We start from the raw sequence: 25074 nt of genomic DNA, 5'->3' as shown, positions 1-25074 counted from the left end.
GTCTAATCAGCTATTCTTATTCCCACTACACTGAATTGTGGCTTCGCCATTAAGGAACGGGCTCCCTCTGCTCCGCATGGATGCCCCCAGGCCCGGGCACGATTACACGTGTGTTTGAGGGAGAGTTTGGGAGGCTCTCTCTGCCTGCTAGCTTTGCCAGGGCCATTGAATTAAGCAGGCAATTTCCTCTCACTTTGTCTCTCTGTAAATTTCCCAGCCATATGGTATGAGGAGAGCTCTTGGATTATAAATAAACAGCACTGCTCATAAATCTCAGGGTTTTTGTTTTTCCCTCCAATGGGAATAAATAGAAACCACAGATTTGTAACTTCAGAAAAAAAAAATGTGTTGGAAAAGAAGCTAATGTCTCTCTTTCTATGTGTATAAATACTTCCTCCCCATTTTTCCTTTGCAGAATCTCTTTTTACTGAGAATCGTCTCTCTGGCTGCGTTCCATTTGTCTTTTATTGCTGCCATTTTCCAACCTGGAGGTAAACTGTTGCTTTAGGCAACATGCATATAGTCAAATGGGCTTGGCCAGATTGCACTGACCAGATGGGCCTGGTGCATCTTTTCCCAGACTGGAGATGTCAGTTCCCATCTTTATAGGACACATCCTTCCTCAGCAGTCTTGTGATGAAGGAAGTGAAGTGATGCTTCCATTCTCTCCTGGAAGAAGCCCATCTTGAGCATCGTTCTTGTGGGCTGGAGTGCTTAGCCCATGGGTAAGCTGCAGCTTGGCCAGTCTTAAACCATGGGCTTTTAAAGGCATGGAGAATTGCAATCTTTGGCATCCCTGTTGTTTGATTTTCTGCGACTAAAGCTACAACGCATCTGGTGAGCCTTCCAGCCATCAAGGACAAACGCCAGGGTAGGGTCCTGGGTTTGGGATGGTTCAGGCAAAGGGCAGCTTATAAAAGGCATAGCACAAAGCGTAAGTACAGATTTTGATCTAAGAGGAAAGCTGAGTGTTGATGCTAGCATAGCAATAGCAGTTGTGTGATCCAAGAGGTAATAAGAGGCCATAGAAGCGACAGAGCAAGTGGACAGGGGCCCAGGGCATGGGCAAGTCCAACCTACCACCTGTTTTGATAGCCTGAAAACTAAGAATGGTTTTCACATTTTTAAATGGTTGGAAAGAAAATCAAAGTAGCGTACTGTATCATAACACCTGAAAAATTAAAGAAATTCCAGTTTTAGTGTCATAAATAAGTTTTATTGGAACTCAGCCATGCTCATTTGTTCATGTATTATCTAAGGCTGCTTTTGTGCAATGATGGCACAGTTGAGTAGTTGCAGCAGAGACCATATGGTCCACAAAGTCTAAAATATTTACTGTCTTGCCCTTTATAGAAAAAGTTTGCTGTCGCCTGGTCTAGGGTAATAGGGACAGACTGGAATTATGGAGATCAAAGTTAGGGGAGGTGACAGGTTTAAAACTAGGCCCTGAACACTTGGATCCTGGGATTCATTCTGTTGGGTGCTGCCCATACAGTGGGTTTGGTTAGGGACAGGTCTGCTCATTTAACGTGTAAAACTGAGTCAAACGCCTATCTCCTGGGGCTCTCACAACAATGGCACTTCCAGCTTTGTTGGGCTTTGGAAGACGGGGGTTCATTCAGACAGAGTTTGTCGAAGAGATAAAGTTGGTCTGTGGGTCTGTCTTATTTCCCCTCATTCTAGGTCCCTAATCCCTTAGAAAACAATTATCTAATAAAATAATTCACATGAAGGCATTGAACATTTAATATCTTTCCCAGGATTTTACCCTTTCCGACAATGATCTCAAGAAATGCATATCTCAGGGAATCAATAAACCTGGAATTTTAGGCACTGGACAGACTGCTGGGGGACATTTTTGACATCGAGGACTTCTTATGTCACAGTATATTTATCCATTAAGAACTGTTCTACTGAAATCTATAAGATGGTTTGAAAGGCAATTAAAAGATAGTTCAGGTTATTAATTTACATTTCTTGCAGGGCAAAATCGTTTTCACTTTGAAGATCTGTATTTTTAGCATGCAACTTAATAACTCACTTGTCCATTTTTATAATTTGGTAAATTATGGATTTACAAAATTAAAATTAATATTTTTAGAGGTCAGTGACAGAAGCTAGAGAGCAAGCCCTATTCCATCTTTCCCTTGAGAGTAAAGAATATAGTCTTCCTTGCAGGTGAAGCATTTGTCAGGTGGTCTTGGAAATGGAATGCTTTGGGACTCTGAGCATGTCCCACATGGGTTCCTGTGAGATGGAATGGGTTGTTTGGGGTAGTCGCACTAATGCCTGCTTTTGAGAATGTATGTCCAGATATTTGCACCCCATGCCGACTTCTCACCCTCAGCTTGTCCGGCTCCTTTATTCTAGCAGAGGTAGAGAAAAGAGGACTGAGCCTTCTTGGTTGGACATCTGTTATCTGGCACCGTTGGGAAGCTGCTTTAGGACATAGTGGGTTGTGGTAGCCTCTCTTTAAGACAGTTGCCAGTGTCTCTGGCTCAGTGGCACCTTTTTTGAGAGGGATCCTTGTGTCTTGGAAGAAAGCGAGTTTTAAAATTAAGTAGACTTGGTTTCAAATACCTGCTATGCTACTTGCCAGATGTGGGAACTTTAGCCCCTGATTTGTCCTCTCTGAGCCTGGCTTATTTACCTGAACTATTGGAATAAAAAATGAAAATTTGTTGTTGTTTTAATTTCTGTTGGATTGATCCTGACTCATGGTGACCTTATGTGTGACAGAGTAAAGTATTGCCTGGTCCCGTACCATCTTCATGACAGCTGCTGTGTTTGAATTCATTGTTGTGGCTCTTGTGTCAGTGCATCTCATTCAGAGTTTCATCACCTCCACTGACCCTCCACTTTATCAGACATGACATCTTTCTCCAGTGATCAGTCCCTCTTGATGACGTGTCCAAAGTAAGTGAGTCAAGGACTTGGATGATATTCTGTGATACATGGGGTTCACAGAATATTTGGCTGATTTTTGGAAGTAGATCTCCAGCCATTTTTTCTTAGTATGCCTTAATCTGGAAACTCCTCTGAAACTTGCTCACTGTGGGTGACCCTGCTGGTATTTGAAATACCAGCATCATAGCTTCTAGCATTATAACAACACACAAGCCATCATAATACGGCAAAGTAGCAGATGATAATGAAGTAAAAGAGCTGAATGGAAGATTTCAAAGGGTGGCTTGAGAAGACAAAGTAAAGTATTATAATGACATGTGCAGAGACCTGGAGATAGAAAACCAAAAGGGAAGAACACGCTTGGCATTTCTCAAACTGAAAGCACTGAAGAGAAAATTCAAGGCTTGAGTTGCAATACTGAAGGATGCTATGAGGAGAATACTAAATGACGCAGGAAGCATCAAAAGCAGATGCAAGGAATACAGAGTTATTATACCAAGAAGAATTGGTTGACATTCAACCATTTCAGGAGGTAGCATATGATCAGGAACTGTTGAGACTGAAGGAAGAGAAGTTCAAGCTGCTCTGAAGGCATTGGTGAAAAGCACAGCTCCAGGAATTGACCGAATACCAACGGAGATGTTTCAACAAATGAATGCGGCACTGGAAGTGCTCACTCATCTATGCCAAGAAATTTGCAAGAGAGCTACCTGGCCAACTGACTGGAAGAGATCCATATTTATGCCTATTCCCAAGAACGGTGATACAAACAAATGTGGAAATATCAAACGATATCATTAATATCACATGCAAGTAAAATTTTACTGAATATAATTCCAGAGTGACTGCAACAGTATGTATCAACAGGGAACACCAGAAATTAAAGCTGGATTCAGAAGAGAACATGGAACCAGGGATATCATTGCTGATGTCAGATGGATCCTGGCTGAAAGCAGAGAATACCAGAAAGATGTTTACTTGTGTTTTATTGATTATGCAAAGGCATTTGACTGTGTGGATCAAAGCAAATTATGGTTAACATCGGGAAGAATGGGAATTCCAGAACACTTAATTGTGCTCATGAGGAACCTGTACATAGATCAAGAGGCAGTTGTTCGAACAAAGCAAGGGTTTAAAGTCAGGAAAGGTGTGCATTAGGGCTGTATCCTTTCACCATACTTAGTCAGTCTGTATGCTAAGCAAATAATCTGAGAAGCTGGACTATATGAAGAAGATTGGGGCATTGGGATTGGAGGAAGACTCATTAACAATCTGCATTATGCAGATGACACAGCCTTGCTTGCTGAAAGTGTAGATGACTTGAAGCACTTACTGATGAAGATCAAAGATGATAACCTTCAGCATGGATTACTTCTTGACAGAAAGAAAAAAATCCTCACAACTGGACTAATAAGCAACATCAATGATAAATGAATAAAAGAATGAAGTTGTCAAGGATTTCATTTTACTTGGATCCACAATCAACATCTATGGAAGCAGCAGTCAAGAAATCAAACGATGCATTGTATTGGGCAAATTTGCTGCAAAAGACCTTTAAAGGGTTGAAAAGCAAAGATGTCATTTTGAGTATGAAGGTGTGCTAGGCCCAAGCCGTGGTTTTTTCAGTCACCTCATATGCATGCAAAAGCTGGACAATGAATAAGGAAAATCAAAGAAGAATTGATGCCTTTGAATTACAGCGCTGGCAAAGAATACTGAATATGCCATGGACCGCCAGAAGAACAAATCTATCTGTCTTGGAAGAAAGTATAGCTGGAGTGCTCTGTGGAAACAAGGATGTTGAGACTTTATCTCATGTACTTTGGACATGTTATCAGGCAAGACCAGTCCCTGGAGAAAGACATCATGCTTGGTAAAGTAGGAGTCAGTGAAAAGGAGGAAGACCCTCAATGAGATGGATTGACACAGTGGCTGCAACAATGGGCTCAAGCATAAAAATGATTGTGATGATGGTGCAGGACTGGACAGTGTTCCGTTCTGTTGTACATAGGATCGCTGTGAGTCAGAACTGACTCAGTGGCACCTGACAACAACAACAGACGGGTGTCTGTTAAGATAGGTATAAAGAAACTTATATTAATATAAAGTGCCCAAAATATTTTTTTCCTTTCTGAGTGGTATTCTAAGTACCTAGAAGTGTCAGGCAAATCATAGGCACTCCATAAATACTTGACAAGTGAAAAAAATCATAGGTAATCAACAAAATATGGTTCCTGTACTTTCGATGGGTGGAATGTGTTTCTGGGTGTCTGAAGTAAACTCAGTCTCCTTGGGGGCAAGAAGTCATTGACATGTCAGTCTTTTATCTATTCAGAATTCTGAAACTTCAATATTATGATCCTGTGGAGGAGACTGGTTAGATATTAACTAAGTCTGTTTCTTCTTCATCCAGGGCACACAGCTAGGTGATATTTGTCAGCCTGCCTTCATTTATATGTGATCATATGACTGACTTCTGGCCTTTCCAAGGGAAGAGGAAGGAGGCTGGAAGTGTTGTAGGCCACTTCTGGGCCTGGCCAAAACAATTCCCACATCATCCTCCATGCTCACTCTTTCCCCAGCCACTGGGTCAATTGGCAATTCCTAAGACCCAGAGGAAGGAAGCATGGTGGTTAGCAGCACTGGGCTGGTAACCAAAAGGCTGGTGGCTTGAACCCACCCAGTGGCTCTGTAGGAGAAAGCAATCTGCCTCCATAAGGATTACAGTTTAGAGAACTCTATGGGGCATTTCTACTCTGCCACACGGGGTCTCTATGAGTCGAAATCAACTCATAACACCTATTAACAACAACCACGATAAGCTCTAGAGGATGGAAGAACTTTAATATGATAGGAGCCTGCGTTTCTGAATTACTGAATAGAGCAGAGCCCCTCCCTGTCTCCGCCTCCCTGCAGGACCATGTTGGGCTATGATGTGAGTGAGAAATATACTATCATACTGTTAAGGCACAAAATGTAGGTGGTGTTTGCCCTTGCAGTTAGCTACCTCAGTGCATACAACCCCAGAAATTCATATCCAGCCCTCCTATTCCTGTATTCACCCTGATCTCTAGCAGTATGTGTTTTAGTTTTCCCAGGATATGCTGTGTTTTTCCAGCATCTAGCATTGTGCCCCTCACACCATACGCGCTTGTTCAGTAAACATCTATAGGTTGATTTCTGGGTCAAAGAATGAAACAGCAGCATCCTATAAAATGCAAGCATGTTTTACATTAGACAGACCTGGTATTTCAGAAGAAGTCTGCATTTGAGTGTGATTCTCTACTATGGGATATATTATAAAGCTCTTAAATAGGGAATTCAGCTACCTGGCACATTAAAACTAACATTAGATTTACGCACACCATTTCAGGAAGGCTCTTGCTGTATAAAAGGGAAATACAGCCATGGAGAGTTCTAGTGGAGTCCCTGGGTGGTACAATGGTTAATGCAGTCGGCTGCTAACAGAAAGGTTGAAGGTTTAGATCCACCCAGGGACACCTTGGAAGGAAGACCTACTTCTGAAAAATCAGCTATCGAAAACCCAGTGGAGCACAGTTCTACTGTGACATACATGTGGTTGCTAGAGTCACAATCAACTTGACAGTAAACTTTTTTTTTTAAGTCATCTAGAAATCTTAGAGTAGCTCTGAAGATAGGCTCCATCCAGGAGAGTTGGCTCCAGATCAGGGTTATATGGGCTGGCAGTGAAGTGTTAGAGACTCAAAGAAATGGAGCAGCCATGCCAGATTTCCCCTCCCATATTCAGGTGCTTAATATAGCAACAGCCTAACTTTCTAACTTTTTACTAACTTTACCTAACTTTCCTTTCATGTTCCTATACCTCTGATGAATTGCATGGCCAATGTTGATAACTTAGAGAATGATAACTACTTAGCTTTCTGCTGCTTCCACAAAGTAGGTCAAGAAACGGAGGGGAAGTGAATTACACTCATGGACAGAGGTTGTGTAGGACCAGAAAGATTTATGCATCAGAGCCCCTCTGTGCACCAGGTTTTACCTGGAGCCACATCCTTGTTAGACTTCTGCCCCTTCCTTCTCTCACCTCCCTCTCTCCCTTCAGGCTTTTCCTAAGAGCATGCCTTCAGTAATTCACGTGCTTCTAAATTACAGACTCAGGCTCTGCTTCTAGGGAACCCAACCTAGGATGGGTTATTTCTCAAAGTCAACTTATCATTTGCTGCTGAGGTGTTGGCTCCAGTCTTGTTTCTGTCAGTGACAACACCATTCCCTTGGGCACTCAGGTGGATCTTTAAGTCATCTTTTACTGCTCTTTTCTCCATATCCAGTTAACAGTTTATGCTTCTCCTCTGTCCCTCTTTCGTTTTTTACAACCTGTTGTCATCCAGGCTCATGAGATGGATCCCTAATAAGTTCTCCTCTAGGAGAGTGTGCCTCACCAATCCATCACAAATACCATCAACAGATTAACCTTTCCAAAATTGGCTTCTATCATGTTCCTATCCTGTTCAGGAAGCTTTGGGGCCCCTATTGCTTGTAAGATAAAGTTCAAGCTCTTTAGAAGATATTCAAGACCTTCCGCATTATTCTTAATCTGTTTACCTAATCTTACTTCCTGTTATGCTCTTGTAAAAATGTCTGATGTTCCATTCAAGCCTGGTCAACCTCCTTAATTATCTTTAAAAAACATTATGGATTTTTCAGGTTCTACAACTTTGAACATGCCTTTTGTCTTCTTCAGCCTCCCAAGACTCAATTCTGACTTCAAAGCCCACCTCTTCCATCAAGTCCTCCTTTTTTTCTGAGCTCCTCTAACACTAGTCATCATTGTCATCATTATCAATGTCACTATCGTTATCATCACATAATGGCTAGGATTTATTACAAACCTATAATATGCCAGGCATTGTGATGCATGCATTATGTGCATTTTCTCTTTTAGTTTGCAAACAGACATGGGGGATTCTTAATTTAGATGGGTTGACCCATTTTGCAGATGAGAAAACTGAAGTTCAGAGAGGTTAAATGACCTTTCCAAGATCACATAGCTGGAAGGGGTAGAGCCAGACCTTGAAACCAGTCTCTGACTCCAGAAGTCTTAACCATTGTACTATTCTATCCCATTTGGCCTAACTTCTTCCTACCCATTTAGTCCTTATTCATACACTTAGAAGGGTGATTGAATTCCTATGATGTGCCAGGCAGTGGACAGTAGGTACTTAATGGGGTTCTTGTCCTCCAGAGTTTTTATCTAATAACATTTTTGAACTCCCTTTCTAGTCATCATCCCCCTTCTAAAACCACGCCCTCACCCCCAACTTCAACTGCTCTAGGAGAAACTATATCAAAATATCACCCATGTGCTGTCATCTTGCCTATTGGACTGTTTTTGGGCAGTCTAGGTGTTGGGTTTAAAATATCATGTTTTAGCCTTTGGCTCTCAGGACTCATTCATGTCTTGCTTTCTAGCTTTTTATGAAGTGGTCTTGTCTCCCCAGGACATGTGATCCTTTCTGATATTGTTCCCTCAGCGTCTAGCTTAGGTGATCCATAAGCTGAAAGACCACTGAGCAACTGAATACTTATTCCAGAGAGTCTTAGCTCAGGCAGTTTCTCTAGGACCCCACTGGCCCTCAGTGGTGACAGATCTGCATCTTTTGAGCATAGGTGTAAATTTTTGGAAGCATCCAGGAGTCATGTGAAACTTGATCAGATGCACAGAATGTTGGGCATGGCAGGGGCTTTTGAGGCCGTTATGCAGAGGAAGAGAATAATCGAACTGTGAAGCAATGTTTTGAGATGGAAACAAGGAGTGTCTGTAACAACAAGACTCTGGAAACCCAACAGACCAGAACTTAATGGGGCTTGCTGAATGTTTGAGTTTTGAGCTTCTGGAGGCAGTTGGTAGCATCCTGTTGCTGCCAGGCTTGGTGCTTGTTAGCCAGCTGAGAGACACTCTGTTCACTGCTGGCGCTCTGGCTCCTCTCGGCATCTTGATTTGCCTCATTGAGCACTACCTTTCCTCCATGGAAGCAATCATCTCAGTAAAGGTGCTGCATTTCAGTGACTATGAGAGGAGGGCATGGGGAGTGTCTGTATATACTGGGGGGAGTGAGCTGAGGGCGGGGTGACTCCCAGGGCCAATGCCCCTGAAAGCCTCGCATGAATTGGCAATGAATGTCTTTTGATGAAAACAACTGTCTTCTCTTTCCAGTGATACTTTTGGCCTGGGCTTCTGCAGTCTCTATGTTCCAAAGACCCCAGATCCAGGTGTCTGGAATAAAATAATTTTTTGTTAGTCAGTTTTCTTGGACCGTAGGAAGTACATGTCTCTAGCTCATGAAGCTATTCTCATATTCCATTGGGGAAATAAAGAATGGTGGTAAGAGGGTTCTCCAGAAAGAATGAAAGTGTGTAAGGACCTAAGCTGATCCTTGCACTGTGCTTTATGTGGAGTTTTCTCATTGAGTTCTCCCAGCAACCTGTGTAGAGGCAATTAGTATACCCATGTTAGAGATGGGGAAACTGAGGCCAGAAAGGATGGGCATTGTGCCCAGTGTCACATTGCTGAACTCACTGCTGATGGGGCTATTCTGACTCATAGCAGCCTATAGAACAGAGCAGAGCTGCCCCGCAGGGTTTCTAAGGCCATAAATCTCTATAGAAGCAGAGTGCCACCAGAGTGTCTCCCTTGGAGCTGCTGATGGGTGTGAACCACTGACCTTTCAGTTAGCAGATGCGTGCTTAACCCCTGCACGACCAGGGCAGTGAGCATTGTTAGTAAGGGAAAGAACACGAATTTTTTTACTCCAAACTCTGCTTAATACTCGTAGTTCCTTCTGCTAGGAAATGCCTTTAAGAGTCCCTGGAAGGATGTCAGTGAAACCCCCACCATGTGAAACTTGATGAAGCAAAATGCTCAGTTACCACTGCTAAAATAGAAGGCCAAGCACTGAAATAAAGCACATGGGATTTGGAATCAGATGACCTGGGTTCAGGTTTCAGCACTGTCATTTACTCAGTCACTTAACCTCTCTGAGTCTCTCTCTCCTCATTTTTACGACAAAGATAAAATGCCTATGTCAGAGGGCCAGTGTGAGAATTAAATGAAATATCTCAAGAGAAAGTGTTTTGTATAAAACAATATGCAAGTGTTAGTTACTTAAATGCCACCGCGATTTAGGGTGGTGATCTTCCGAGAAATCAATTACCGAGTCCAAGTATGTGTCAAAGGCTTGATCCCTGACCTCAAGGAGCTTATAGTTTTGTTGGAGACAAGAGACTATGAAAATCAGAGGGTATAGGCCAAATTGTGCTGCAGGGATGTAAAAGCAATAGAAAATACAGAAGAAGAAAAGATCATTCCAGGGCAGAGGAGATGAGAGGGCTTTGTAGTAGTTAGAGGCTAGAGCTGCACTTTAAAGGGCCTGGCAAAGAGGAACGTTTGGGTGATGGGAGATTTGCAAGAAGTCCATAGACGTTTTAAAGAATAGGCTCTTTGTAAATGGGCGTCCTCTTGACCCCCAGTAGTTGTTGGGACTAGAACAGCAGCTTTTAAAGTGTGGTCCAGGGATCCTTGAGGGGTCCCTGAGACCCTTTCAGGGGATCAATGCATTTCAAATTATTTTCTAATAATAATAAAATATTATTTGTCTTTTTCACTTTCGTTCTCTTATAATTGTACAGTGGAGTTTTCTAGCAGTGACATGACGTGTTTGATATCAGAATAGATTGCAGAAGATGACGTGAGACTCCAACTGTTTTCAATTAAGACATTAAAGAGCTTTGCTAATAAAAGGTGAAATAATGCTACTCTTCCCACTAAACTGTTTTTGTTTTGGAAATTATAGTCGTTTTTATAAAATCATGCTGTTTATATTAACATTTAATGGGTTTATTTATTTAATAATTTTTATTGTGCTTTAAGTGAAAGTTTATAAATCAAGTCAGCCTCTCACACAAAAACCCATATACACCTTGCTACACACTCCCAATTACTCTCCCCCTAATGAGACAGCCCGCTCTCTCCCTCCACTCTCTCTTTTCATGTCCATTTCGCCAGCTTCTAACCCCCTCCACCCTCTCATCTCCCCTCCAGGCAGGAGATGCCAACATAGTCTCAAGTGTCCACCTGATCCAAGAAGCTCACTCCTCACCAGCATCCGTCTCCAACCCATTGTCCAGTCCAATCCATGTCTGAAGTGTTGGCTTCGGGAATAGTTCCTGTCTTGGGCCAACAGAAGGTCTGGGGGCCATGACCACTGGGGTCCTTCCAGTCTCAGACCATTAAGTCTGGTCTTACGAGAATTTAAGGTCTGCATCCCACTGCTCTCCTGCTCCCTCAGGGGTTCTCTGTTGTGTTCCCTGTCAGGGCAGACATCGGTTGTATCCGGGTACCATCTAGCTCTTCTGGTCTCAGGATGATGTAGTCTCTGGTTCATGCAGCCCTTTCTGTCTCTTGGGCTCATAATTACCTTGTGTCCTTGATATTCTTCATTCTCCTTTGATCCAGGTGGGTTGAGACCAATTGATGCATCTTAGATGGCTGCTGCTAGTGTTTAAGACCTCAGACGCCACTCTTCAAAGTGGGATGAAGGTTGTTTTCTTAATAGATTTTATTATGCCAATTGACTTAGATGTCCCGTGAAACCATGGTCCCCAGACCCCTGCGCCTGCTATGCTGGCCTTCGGAGCATTCAGTTTATTCAGGAATCTTCTTTGCTTTTGGTTTAGTCCAATTGTGCTGACCTCCCCTGTATTGTGTGCTGTCTTTCCCTTCATCTAAAGTAGTTCTTATCTACTATCTAATTACTGAATGTCCCTCTCCCACCCTCTCTCTCTCCCCCCTCCTGTAACCACAAAAGAATGTTTTCTTCTCAGTTTAAACTGTTTCTCAAGTCCTTATAATAGTGGTCTTATACAATATTTGTCCTTTTGCAACTGACCAATTTCACTCAGCATAATGCCTTCCAGGTTCCTCCATGTGATGAAATGTTTCACAGATTCCTCACCGTTCTTTATCGATGCGTAGTATTCCATTGTGTGAATATACCATAATTTATTTATCCATTCATGTGTTGATGGGCACCTTGGTTGCTTCCATGTTTTTGCAATTGTAAACAGTGCTGCAATAAACATGGGTGTGCATATATCTGTTCATGTAAAGGCTCTTATTTCTCTAGGATATATTCCAAGGAATGGGATTGCTGGATCGTATGGTAGCTCTATTTGTAGCTTTTTAAGGAAGCACCAAATTGATTTCCAAAGTGGTTGTACCATTTGACATTCCCACCAGCAGTATATACATGCTCCAATCTCTCCACAGCCTCTCCAACGTTTATTTTTTTGTGTTTTTTGGGTTAATGCCAGCCTTGTTGGAGTGAGATGAAATCTCATTGTAGTTTTGATCTGCATTTCTCTAATGGCTAATGATCGTGAACATTTCCTCATCAACCTGTTAGCTACCTGAATGTCTTCTTTAGTGAAGTATCTATTCATATCTTTTGCCCATTTTTTAATTGGGTTAGTTGTCTTTTTGCAGTTGAGTTTTTGCAGTATCGTGTAGATTTTAGAGATCAGGTGCTGATCAGAAATGTCATAGTTAAAAACTTTTTCCCAGTCTGTAGGTAGTCTTTGTACTCTTTTGGTGAAGTCTTTGGATGAGCATAAGTGTTTGATTTTTAGGAGCTCCCAGTTATCTAGTTTTTCTTCTACATTCTTTATAATGTTTTGTATACTGTTTCTGCCACGTATTAGGGCTCCTAACATTGTCCCTATTTTTTCTTCCATGATCTTTATCGTTTTAGATTTTGTATTTAGGTCTTTGATCCATTTTGAGTTAGTTTTTGTGCATGGAGTGAGGTATGGGTCTTGTTTCATTTTTTTGCAGATGGATATCCAGTTATGCCAGCACCATTTGTTCAAAAGACTGTCTTTTCCTCATTTAATTGTTTTGGGGCCTTTGTCAAATATCAACTGCTCATATGTGGATGGATTTATGTCTGAATTCTCAATTCTGTTCCATTGGTCCATGTATCTGTTGTTGTACCAGTACCAGGCTGTTTTGACTACTGTGGCAGTAAAGTAAGGCCTCCCACTTTGTTCTTCTTTTTCAGTAATGCCTTCTTTATCCGGGGCCTCTTTTCCTTCCATATGAAGTTGGTGATTTGTTTCTCCATCTCATTAAAGAATGTCCTTGGGATTTGAATTGGAATTGCATTAAATGTATAGATCGCTTTGGGTAGAATAGACATATTTATAATGCTAAGTGTTCTATCCACGAGCAAGGCATGTTCTTCTACTGACGTAAGTCTCTTTTGGTTTCTTGCAGAAGTGTACTGTAGTTTTCCTTGTATAAGTCTTTTACGTTTCTGGTAAGATTTATTCCTAAGTATTTTATATTCTTGGGGGTGGGTACTGTAAATGGCATTGATTTGGTGATTTCCTCTTCGATGTTCTTTTTGTTGGTGTAGAGGAATCCAACTGATTTTTGTATGTTTATCTTGTATCCCGATACTCTGCTGAACTCTTCTGTTAGTTTCAGTAGTTTTCTGGAGTATTCCTTAGTGATTTCTGTGTATAAGGTCATGTTATCTGCAAATGGAGATACTTGGACTTCTTCCTTGCCAATCTGGATGCCCTTTATTTTTTTATCTAGCCTAATTGCTCTGGCTAGGACTTCCAGCATAGTGTTGAATAAGAGTGGTGATAAAGGGCATCCTTGTCTGGTTCCTGATCTTAATGGGAATGTTTTTAGGCTCTCTCCATTTAGGGTGATGTTGGCTGTTGGCTTTGTATAAATGCCCTTTATTATGTTGCTGAATGTTAACTGAGTTTTTGTCTGTATGGTGTGACTGTGATTGATGTTGGTTGCACATTATTCTTTTCTATATTTTAAAATATTTCTACCCCATATTTACAGTACATTTAAAAGACCCTAGAGTGTGATTTCTGTTTATTCCTGGCTATTTTTTTATGGGAACTAATCTACTGAGCCAGCTGGTCACCTGGTGTTCAGGTGAATTTTGCCTCAGATCTCGAAGGAGGTATTTCTCTGTAGGCCACAGTGATGATTTAAGGAATATTCTGTGACTTGAGAATACATGCAAATTCTAGCTAATTGTTTTTTATTGCTTAGACTTTCAAAGAAAATCTTAAAAAACTTTAGATTGTTTTTTCATGGCGTGATCTATTGTTAAAAGGGTTTGGAGCAGTAGAAAGTAGGGTCCAATAGGGCAATTGTTTAAAGCAATGTTATGCAGCTGGCACAGTTCAGGGGCATAGCAATCATTCAAGAATTCTTTTAAAAGAAGTGAAGACTGAGACTTCAGATTTCTGGTACATTAGGGGACGATGGGGTGACTGTGGCATAAGAATCCCAGAAGGGGAGGTGTAATTCACTCCTTGGTATCTGAGAATTTCCTCTTCTTTTTTCACTCATGGTTTGGAAGATATCAGGTGTTGGAAGACTACTTTCGTTTTAACTCCCTGGATGGCAAGTAGAAGAAACTGACAGAACTGGTTCTGATGCAGGCAATTCTGCTTTCTCCTTAGTTTCCTTTTCACAGCAGAACATTTTCACATCAGAGGGAATCTGTTTGAAAGCAACCATTTCAGTCCCTGGGACACATTTGGTCAGTTTGAGTATCTACCCCACATGACATTATTCAAAATGCTTTAGGGGCTAACAGAGACATGCCAGGTAGTTCTTGACCTCAGAGAACTTCATTCTACCTGAAGAAAGAGGCCTTATACACAGAAAGTTAAAGAATGGCATACAACAACAGCAGAAGAGAAGAGAGGTATGTCCCCAGAGAGCAGAGACAATGCTCCCTCAGAGTGGCACAGGTACTGAGTGCTAGGAAACCAGAGACAGGGAGATGAGAGGCTGCATGGAGGAGGGTAGCAGTAAGAGGAGACACTCCTCTGCCATGTCGACTGTTCCTAGGAGCGAGCAACCAGTTGCCTTTCATCAACTCAGTAGAGCTGTGCTCCGTAGGGTTTTCAGTGCCTCATTTTTCAGAAGCAGATTGCCAGGGCTTTCTTCTGTGTGGACTTGAACTGCCAACTTTTCAGTTAGCAGCCAAGCCTGTTAGCTGTTTGCACCACCCAGGGACTAGACTCGCATTAATTTATAAATAATCAGTGCATTGAGTGCCTACCGTGTGCAAAGGATTGCTTTTATCACCAAGAATAAAAAGACTTAAAAGTAAATGGGATGCAGACTTCAGGGCTGCTACGAGTTGGAATTGACTCAACGGCAGTGGGTTTTTGAGTTTTAGAATAGGGAGATGGTCTTAAGGCTCTCCAGCGTTAACATTTCTCCATTAGGCAGCTATACATTTTATCTTGGGGGTTTCTGGGTGGTGCCAATACAGATACAATTGCACACACGTCACAGGGCCACAATTGGCTGCATATAATTTTAAAGGAAAAGAGTAAACATCTACTCTCTAGACAGAGCTGCTTGCCAAAACTGTTCAGAACCTTCTAGTTTGGGCCTCATTATTTTTTTCCCCAGGGAAACTTAGTAAAAAAAGAAGTTGAGTCCGTTTTCCCTAGACTTTAATTTACTAGTGTTGGCCACCTGCTGGAGGCTATCTTTGATTATGTATGGCAACCCCTCCATCTTCCCATGTGTCTTTTGGTAGCTTATTGCTGATACGGTGGCAATGAGATAATGCTAACTTGTCCACTGGTGGTTATGTAAATATAACGGAGTTGCTCTTTGCCCAGAATCGTACGAGACAGCCTTCTCCTCAGACGATGATATTATTGGTCTATCGTGGAGTCACACAACAACTGATGGTGATGTGGACTGTCTGGTATTAGGGCTACTTAGCCTTCACAACAGTCCTATGAAGGAGATGTATATATTTCCATTGAGCAGATATGAAAACTGAGACTTGTGCAGTTAGACCGAGATTCTTTAGGCTGGATATAAACCCAAATCTGCTTGACTCTGAAATGTATCTTGTGATTATGTTGGGCTTCTTTTCCGAATATAAATGCTCATCTATAGTCGGGTGCCTCTACAGATGTGCCTATGATCTGATCTACAGGGTAACTACTCAGTCAGGAATCACTTTATTGCTATGATCTTTAACTGTATGAGTGATACATGGATAATGCTGCTCTAAAATACAACATTACAAATAAACTAAAGTCCCTGTAGCCTGCTCCTTTCTAGATCCCTCCCCAGAGGTAGCTTTTATTATCAGTTATTTGTGTTTTCCTTGCAACAATTTTTGCGCGTTTGTCTTCACATCCATGAACCTGATGGAAATACATTGTCTTGTTGTGTCTGGGTATACTGTTCGCGTGTTTTACGTATTAGTACTCGGCTATCCTTTTTCATTTAGTAATATGTCTTGAAAACGTTTCCAGATCAATACCTAGTTGTTGTTGTTAGTTGCCATCAAGTTGGCTCTGACTCATGGTGACCTTATGTATAACAGAACAAAACATTGCCCAGCCCTGCTCTGTCTTCACGATTGTTGCAAACTAATGTGTCTTTCCATCTCATGAAGGGTTTCCCTAGTTTTCTCTGACCCTCTACTTTACTAAACATGACATCATTTTCTAGTAATTGGTCTTTCCTGATGATGTGTCCAAAGTAAGTGAGCTGAAATCTTGCCGTCCTTGTTTCAAAGGAGCATTCTGGTTCTATTCCTTCTAAGACCGATTGGTTCATTCTTCTGGCAGTCTATAATATATTCAATATTCTTCACCAACACCACAGTTGGAATGAATCAGTTCTTCTGTCTTCAGTACCTAGAGATAATACCTTATTCTTCAATACTGCTGTATATTATGGGTATATAGGTGTGTGTGTATACATAACATGCCACATTTTGTATCCCCAAATGATTGTCATTCTATTATGTTTGTATGAAGAAAGCTGCAGTGAATCTTGGGAGGTCACTCCTTGGGGTTGATCTAGATCAGCTTTCTTATCTTTGGAGGGGTTCTTTGCATCTCTCACCTGTATGACTCAAACAGCCTTCCTGACTGGTAGCATTAGGATCCTTTGGCATTTTGAATCCTCAGATTCAACAACCCTATTGTCTGAACTGAGATTCAATGATGTGGAATCCCTATTCTGCCAGGAAGACCAACACTCTGTATATTTGGCCAACCTCAAACCCCAATCGTCTTTCCTAGAGGAGATACATGCTGGGATGGTGCTGCTGTTGGGTCTACATTTTATCTAATCTAAACTACAAATTTTGCATGATTCTGGTCTTCAGAGTCACTTAATCTCAATTTTCTGCGTTTGGAACCCAGCAATGGCTCTCATTCAAATGGTTGGGGCAGGGGGACATAGAGATGAATTAACTATCCTGCACCATTATGCCTCTCTTTGTGAGACTGAGAAGTCAGGGTGTGAGAAGAGGTCACCGAGAGCTTTGGGAACCTCATCGTTGGCATCAGAGAAATGCTCGGTCAGCCTGCCTATGGTTTTCCTGAAGCGGAGGGTCAAATTAATACCCACTTGGAGAATGAAGCTATTTAAATCACTTGCTTTTGGCTTGAAGTCTTAATTAGTTATCTGGCTGATTGTTTGTGGTCACGCTGGGCTCCTGCCATTGCAAAGACACAGATTAATGTGGCTTTGGGCATTGTCTCTAAGATGAGGAATAGAACAGACCAGAAGGGACTATCAATGGTTTTCCCACTTCTATCGTGAAGCCTCTCTGGGCAGCCATTAGTCTGGAGCTGTGTTATGGAAGATTCTGACCCTGACCTGGGAATGGGCTGTGGTTCACCACACATCCAAGAAGCTAATATCCTATGGACTTTGATTGTTGACCCTACTTAGTACATCTCAGTGGAAAGTCCTCAGGGCAAATGGCTGATGGGTACTTTCCAAGGCCTGGCTCTTTGAAGCATGGTTCAGTCTTTTGATTACCCAGGCAGCTGGGCCATGTTGTACTTTCATGTGGCAAATTGGAAACAGTCCCCAAAGATCCTCTAATGATTTATTGGGTATTCATATGGCTCATCCCCATTTAAGTGTAAGGAGTATAAATCAAGGAAATGAAAATAAAGGGATTGTTCTTGAGAAAATGCAATCTGGATTATTCATATCAGTGCTAGCCATGGGCATTTGTGAAACAAGGGCTTTGATCAAATGCTGAGTTAGGTATCTTACTACTATTCACTGAACCCTCAAAACGATACCCCTACTACATAAGCTGAGGTACAGAGAAGTTAGGAGCTCACACAGCTAGTTCTTCTGGCTCTTGATCTTGTCGTTCTACTCCTCCCATCTTTTTATTTGAGGTCCCTGGGTGGCATCAATGGCTTGTGCTTGACTACTTTTTTTTTTTTTTAAGGCAGTAGTTAACATTTATTTGAGTACTAAAAGGTCAGTAGTTCAAATCCACCAGGTGCTCCTTGGACACTCTATGGGGCAATTCTACTGTTGTCCTATAGGGTTGCCATGACTCAGAATCGACTCTACGGCAATGGGCTTTTTAATGTGCTGGGCACCATGTTAAGTGCTTTATATACAGAACTAATTGAATTCACACAGTCGCCATTTTATAGAAGAGCCTGAGAGGTGAGGCGACTTTCCTAAGATTATACAGCTGGTGGCGTGGAGAGTTAGGACTCAAACCCAGGTGTATCTGTCGCTAATGCCCAGGCTGTTAATAAGTGAATTAAACTGTAAAACCACTTTGCAAACAGTAAGTTAAAACAAACCGAGGTCTCTTTAGAAACATTTCCTCATTTATAAAATGAGTCAGGTATGATCATCTTTGAGTTGGATCTATGTCCATCTCTGAAATTCCATGATACCACTTACTAAACTGGGTATCACTGGACCTGTTTTCAGAAACCACCACAAAATTATGATGGTATAATTGTGCCAAGCTTCTCAAACACTCTCTAACTTCTAGATCTTTCTAACAGGAACTGACACATTTAGCCATTTTCAGTGTTCACTAATTTGACTGCTAACCAAAGGCTACTGATTTGAGCCTACCCAGTGTTGTTGTGGAAGAAAGCCTTGGTGATCTGTCTCCGTAACGATTACAGCCAAGAAAACTCTGTGGAGCGTAGTTCTACTCTGTAGCACGTGGGGTCTCCATGAGTTGGAATCAACTGGACATTAACAGACTTGGCTTTGGTTTTTAAATCTTCCTGCTTAGAGCTATATTCTTCACTTACAGAGATTCAAAAGATGTTTAATATGTGACTTTTTAAAAAGCATTTAGCAACTGCTGAAAAGAGGAAAAGCACACATACATTTTGAGAAGATAAATAGGGAGCTCCTAGGTGTAGCCTTGATATAAATGTGGAGGAGGGTATGGTCTGGGATTGTGGGAAAAGTCTCTACCATGTCATTAGTATTGGAGTTTGAAATCAAAAAGTAGCAGTCTGGGTAGTTGCCAAACCATAAACTCATTGGGCAGTCCTAACACATAAACAGACCCGCTGCCGTTGATTTGGGACCAGAAGGGCAAGGAGTGAGGGACTCAGGCCCTGGGAACTAGGCTCTACCAGTTACTAGACCTGGAGACTAGGGGAGGCTCTGTGGAGTTACAACCTTCTTGGAGTAAATATTACTAATAACCAACAAAGTAGAAGTGATACATAGAGTTGTTGTTGGGCGCTGTCAAGTTAATTTTGATTCAGTGATCCCATGTGAGAGTAGAACTGCCCCATAGGGTTTTCTTGGCTGTAGTCTTTATAGAAGTATATCACCAGGTCTTTCTCCTTCAGGTGGATTTGAACCACCAACCTTTTGGTTAGCAGCTGAATGGTTAATCGTTGTGCCACCAGGGCTATGACCTAGTAATTCCATATCGAGATAATCTCACCAGACAACATTTTCTTTATATATGCACAAGGAGCCATGTGGAAGAATTTCTTACTCGTTGCAGTGTTATTTATAATAGCAAATAAAAAAATTATCAGTGGTTGAAAAGATAAATAGTGCTTTATTCATAGACCAAAATGTTATACTGTGGTTAAAATGAATGAATTATGCCTGGGTGAGTCAATATGGGTAAATCTCAGAAACTGAATTTTGGGTGAAGCAAACATGTTGCAGAAGATATATTCTGTGTGATAACATTTATGTAAATGTAAAAACACTCAAAAAGGTTACATATTGTTTATGAACACAAACGTGTATTAAATCTAATAGCGGGAATATGATTGGTATATTATTCTGCTTTCCAAAGTGCTGGAAATAATTCATAAACAAGATAGAATGAGAGGAAGATGGGAGACAGGCAAACACACAGACACAGACACACACACACACAGACACACACATACACACAGACACACGCACAGGGAGCTGGGGTAGCCTGAGCCAAGGCCCAGAAGCGGGATGCCCTGGGTCTGTGCACAGCTGTCTTGTTGCCTTACAGGTTAGCTGTGTGGAATGAGCAATTCAAAATGCCGCAAAGCACCAGGGGGCAATTCAGTGGGTCACAGGCACAGTGCCAGACCCATGGATGGTGCTCAGTGTGTGTGTGTATGATGGCTCCAGCTTTCTGAGAATTTCTGTTTTATGAGCCTTGCAACAAGATTTGGGAGGCTGGCTTTAAAATTGGTGAGAAGAGACTGCCTCCTTCAAGTGACCCCACGTGCAGATGTCTGGAGTCACAAGGTAGAGATATGTCGCTTGCTTTCCTGTAAAAGTGAGTGCTGCAGGGACAGCTGTCTCTGGCAATGGGGCTGAGAATTCTGTGCCATCTTCCCCTCACCTCAAGCAAAAGTGGGCCCCTGAATGCTGTGGTCAACCATGTGCACAGCATCCATCCTGGAGAGGAAGGACAGAGTCAACGGCACCTTTGGTTTTGGAGGCTCAGTGGCTCCTTGAAGTGTCTTCCGTGAGTGTGGCTTGTTTCTGCCAGCCTGAGTGACCAGAAACTGCCAGAGGCATGGAGGAAGCTGAAATGTGGAGAGTCTCCTTTGTTGGGAAGTCCCTACTCTCAGCAGCCACTTTTGCACAATGGCAAAATCAGTGTGGATCCGTTGTGGAGCTTGCAGAAAGAGCAACTACGCGTGATGCTTAGCACACTGCCTTTGATGAGGGCTATTTTGATTCTAGAAGGAAGTTTGTTGTGACATCAATCGTGCTGGGAGCCCTGAGAGTTTACCTCTTATGAGTAAGATGCTTGCTATATAGTATGAGGAAAAGTTGCTAGTTGGAAAACGGCTTAACACTGTGTTGGTGGGATAATACAACTTAAGGACCAGAAGGGGCCTAATGATTATCTGAATTAAACCTCTTGTGTTAATGATGGAAGGGGCTTAGAGAAGTGACTTGCCAAGGGTAACACACTGAAGATGTTTCTGAGTCAGTTCTAGAGTCTAGATTTCTAGACTCCCCAGTTCAGTGTTCTTTCCCCATACTGTGCTCCCTTAATGCCTTTAAGAGTGTAGAATCAAGATGTCATTTATTCTGTGATGTGCTTTATTAGGATTAATAAAAGCATACAGCTAACAGCCTCAAGAGATCAAGGGCCATCTCCTACCCTTCCCTGGCTAGGATGATTGGGCATTTAAACCTTAATGCTTGGATGAGTAAACTGTACATCTTTCCCTGGCACCATACATTGCTAGACCTTACCAGTCTGGGGTCTGTGCCAATTTTGCCAGTATCCAAAGGGTCAAGTATGTTTTCTAGGTATAGCTGGTATTCAGTTGCCACTAGAGGTTAGCAGTTGGTCAAGAACTTGTGAGTAGGTCTGAACAAGCTCATTTATTCATTCATTTGCACAGATAAAGATAAAGCTAAACAATACAAAGATCAATATATTCAGCACTTGCTTTGTGCAAGACATTAGGGCTGTTACAAGAAATGGTTCTTGCCCTTAAAGAGTTACAGTCAAGGAAGCAGTCCCAGGATAAATTGTATGGCTAAAACAATGGGATAAATGCTAAAATATAAAGTGCTATAGAACACAAAGGAAATTATGATTAATTTCCTCCTGGGAAAGTTGGAAGGAGAGTGATATTGGAGTTGGAGAGAAGCTTACTAAGTAGAGGAAACAGGGGCTGGAGTGTTGAGGCAAAAGGAATGATTTGTGCAGATGTGTAGGGCAGTGAAAAGGCTGGACATGTTCAGGAAAGTTTAGTGTGGTTGGAGAGAGAGGAGCAGGGAAGGAAGTGGCTCAAAACAGGTCCAGTAAGGGAGTTGAAGCCAGATTTTACAAGACTAAGCTTAGGAGATGTGACAGTTAAGATTGTCAACTTGGCTGGGCCATGAGTCTCAGTATTTTGGCAGTTGTGTAATGTAACCATTTTGCTGTTGAGATTTGATATGTGATCACCCCCACGATGGGATCTGCAGTGAGTAGCCAATCAGTTGAAAGGAGTTTCCTTGGGCGTGTGGCCTGCATCTGAATATAAGCAGACGTTCTGGCTTTTGCCAGTTCTGAATCCTGTAGCTGGCTCCTGTTCATCTGGCCTCAGGTTCTTGGGAATTGAGCTAGCAGCTTACCTGTGGTCTTGCCTGCCAGTCTTGGGATTCATTGATCTTCATAGCCTGTGAACAGGTGGTTATGTGCAAGACCCTGCTTTGCACGGGGCGGGGTTGGGGGGGGGAGTAGGGAGGGGAAGGGCAAGTAGTGAACACCTTTTAGTTGTTTTATTTATTTATTTATTTTTTATGTTTCAGTGTACCTGATCTCCTTTTAGGTTATGTGTTATATTTTTGCATCCTCACAAATGCCTTGTGAGATTAAATGATTTCCGTTTTTCAGATAAGAAAGAGGTTAAATGACTTGCACATAGTCATGTCACTGGGAGCTACAGATCTAGGAATCAAACAGATCTTGCTTGCCCAAATTTCATGTTCTTTCCTCTCACTTCAGTGGCTTCTGAAGCTCCTTGTCCTTGAGGAGCTTACATTGTGGTTGGGGAGATAGAACATCAAGAAATTAATCATGACAGTATCAGAAGGGTTAGAAAAGAAGCATGGATAGTGTGTCTTGGGTGCATAATGAAGGAGGCATTTGCTCTGGTGCAGAGGAGAGGTGAGTGGTGGGAGGGAGGAGGGCTGGTGAAGGCTGATCAGAGGAGGGGAGGGAGGGATTTAAGCCGGACTTGGGGAAGAGGTATTTTCTAGTTAAAGATGGGTAGTGGGGATAACTCTTAAAGTTAACACACAGTTTTGCTCCTAGGCTTGCAAAGCTAAGCTTTGGGCCAGGGCAGGAGCAGGTTTGAGTTAGAACTTAGGTAAGGGCTCAAAGTAAAGGCAGGGGCAGGTGGTTACTAGGGCATGATGATGCCAACGACAAGGGAAGATACAGAGCCAGAGTTGGGAACTGAACTGAGTTTGGAGGCTGAATGCAAGGAAGCTGAGGCCAGTTGATCACAGAGAAAGTAAGTTGACCTCTGTTTCCTTTTAAGGCTAAGTGGGAGAAGTCTCTTGAGTTCAGCTAAGGAGGGTCATGTCAAAATATAGGGACTGAGAACCTGATGTTATTCGTGGTCTGAAAAGGGAGGGAGGTTTGTCAGGGACAGCGTGGGGGCATTAGGTGTACAGTGTGGCAGGGAGGTTGGCTACTTGAATCACACTGTTTGGCACCCTGTTCCTCCTCCACCATGGCAGGGTAAGGCGATGCTGAGATGGAGAGAAATGAACCAATGGTTGGCCTGCGTTAGTTCTCTAAGCCCTTATGGTTTGGGTATAACATTAAAAAACAAACAAACAATTGCTGTGGAGTTGATTCTGACTCACGGTGTGTCAGAGTAGACTTGCGGTCTGTAAGGCTTTCAGTGGCTGATTTTTGAGACGTAGATCACCAGGCCTTCTTTTGAGGTGTCTCTGGGTGGACTTGGACCTCCAACCTTTTGGTTAGCACCCAAGTGTGTTAACTGTTTGCACCCCCCAGGGACTCTGGGCATAGGTCAGACCTATGAAAATTAGGCCCAAAGGAGGAGCAGATAAACACTAAGATAAGTGGAACGATGGAATATTGGGAGCAGTTCAGTGGCAGTGGCCTTTCACCGTAGACACACAGTTGTCCTCATGTAAAGCATCAGTCTTTCTGCCTGGTGTGACCTCATTTGGCCATTGGGCCCCACAGATTCTTGGGTAGTAGCAGCATTTCCCGCCACTCTGAGGGTCCCTTGCTTCAGGCGTAGTGGAGAGGGCATGAAGTTGGTTGCACCCCCATGATCTTGGAAAACTGGCCTCTGCCTCTGTGGTCTCCACACACAGTTCCAGTATAGAGGGCCTGCTGGAGGGAACCCGTGCCCCTCCATAGAGCCATGAAGAGAACCAGAGGGCATGAGCCCCGTGGGAGGCAGGCTGTCTCCAGCAGCTCCTTTCATCGCTCAGCTTCACAAAGGGCAGAAAAGTAGGTCTCCGAGAAAGGCTGGGAGCAAAGGGGCGCTAGCTCAGGTAGTAAGCAGACGCATTAGTCTAATTGCTCGTCTAAAATTAACGGGGCTTTTTATCTCTGAAGAACACTTTTAAACACTCATGTGATTTGGGAACAAAGGTGCAGGCTGGGGGAGAGCATGGCTCCCCTTTAAACACAATCCCCCGTTTGGTAAAACAGTCTCTCCCTTTCTTTTTCTCTCTCTTGCTTTCAGGTCAACGGATTATGGCACCACCTATGAAAAGCTGAATGACAAAGTGGGTTTGAAGACAGTCCTCAGTTACCTCTATGTCAATCCCACCAACAAAAGGAAGGTAAGACGAGGGTCAGTGAATCCTGAGTGCTCCCAGTAGGGGAGGGAGGGCTGCCTGGGGCCAGGAGTTAAGAAAAAACAATAGCCATGCGATCACTTATACAGTGCCTGTTTTATATGCCAGGAACTTCACAGACACTATCTGTAATGTTAAAAACAGCCTTGATAGTAGTAATAGTAATAATTACAGCAGCAGCAGCAGTAAAACTTTCTAACTATATAGGGGCTTCCTCTGTGCAGGTGACTGTGCTAAATGCTTTGTATGCCTTCTCCCATTTATCCTCACAATGAATCTATGGGGTAGGAAATATTATCATCCCCATTTTACAGATGAATAAACTGAGGCTCAGAGAGATTAACTTTCTAGCCTGAAGTAACAGATCTGGGATTTGAACGTGGGTTGACTTGCCTCCAGAGTTGACACTCTCTACTGCCTTCCTCTTTCTGGTCTGTGTTTGGAGAACCCGTTATTCTCATGGAATCTGTTTCTGCCAGAGGAAGGATAGGTAGCTCCTG

General features: G+C 42.5%; 1 protein-coding gene across 1 annotated transcript in view; it reads left to right on the top strand.

The window, feature by feature from the left end:
• SORCS3 (sortilin related VPS10 domain containing receptor 3) overlaps positions 1–25074 on the top strand; it is a 663735-nt gene that overhangs the window by 281504 nt on the left and 357157 nt on the right. Inside the window, exon 3 of the mRNA XM_003408955.3 lies at positions 24460–24559. Within this exon, the coding sequence (XP_003409003.3) occupies positions 24460–24559 (100 nt within the window). The remainder of the gene's footprint in view (positions 1–24459; positions 24560–25074) is intronic.

The sequence above is a fragment of the Loxodonta africana genome, chromosome 16 (assembly GCF_030014295.1).
Source record: "Loxodonta africana isolate mLoxAfr1 chromosome 16, mLoxAfr1.hap2, whole genome shotgun sequence".
Classification (NCBI taxonomy): domain Eukaryota; kingdom Metazoa; phylum Chordata; class Mammalia; order Proboscidea; family Elephantidae; genus Loxodonta; species Loxodonta africana.
The sequence above is the reverse complement of the archived record's forward strand: the minus strand, read 5'-3'. Positions and strand labels throughout refer to the sequence as shown.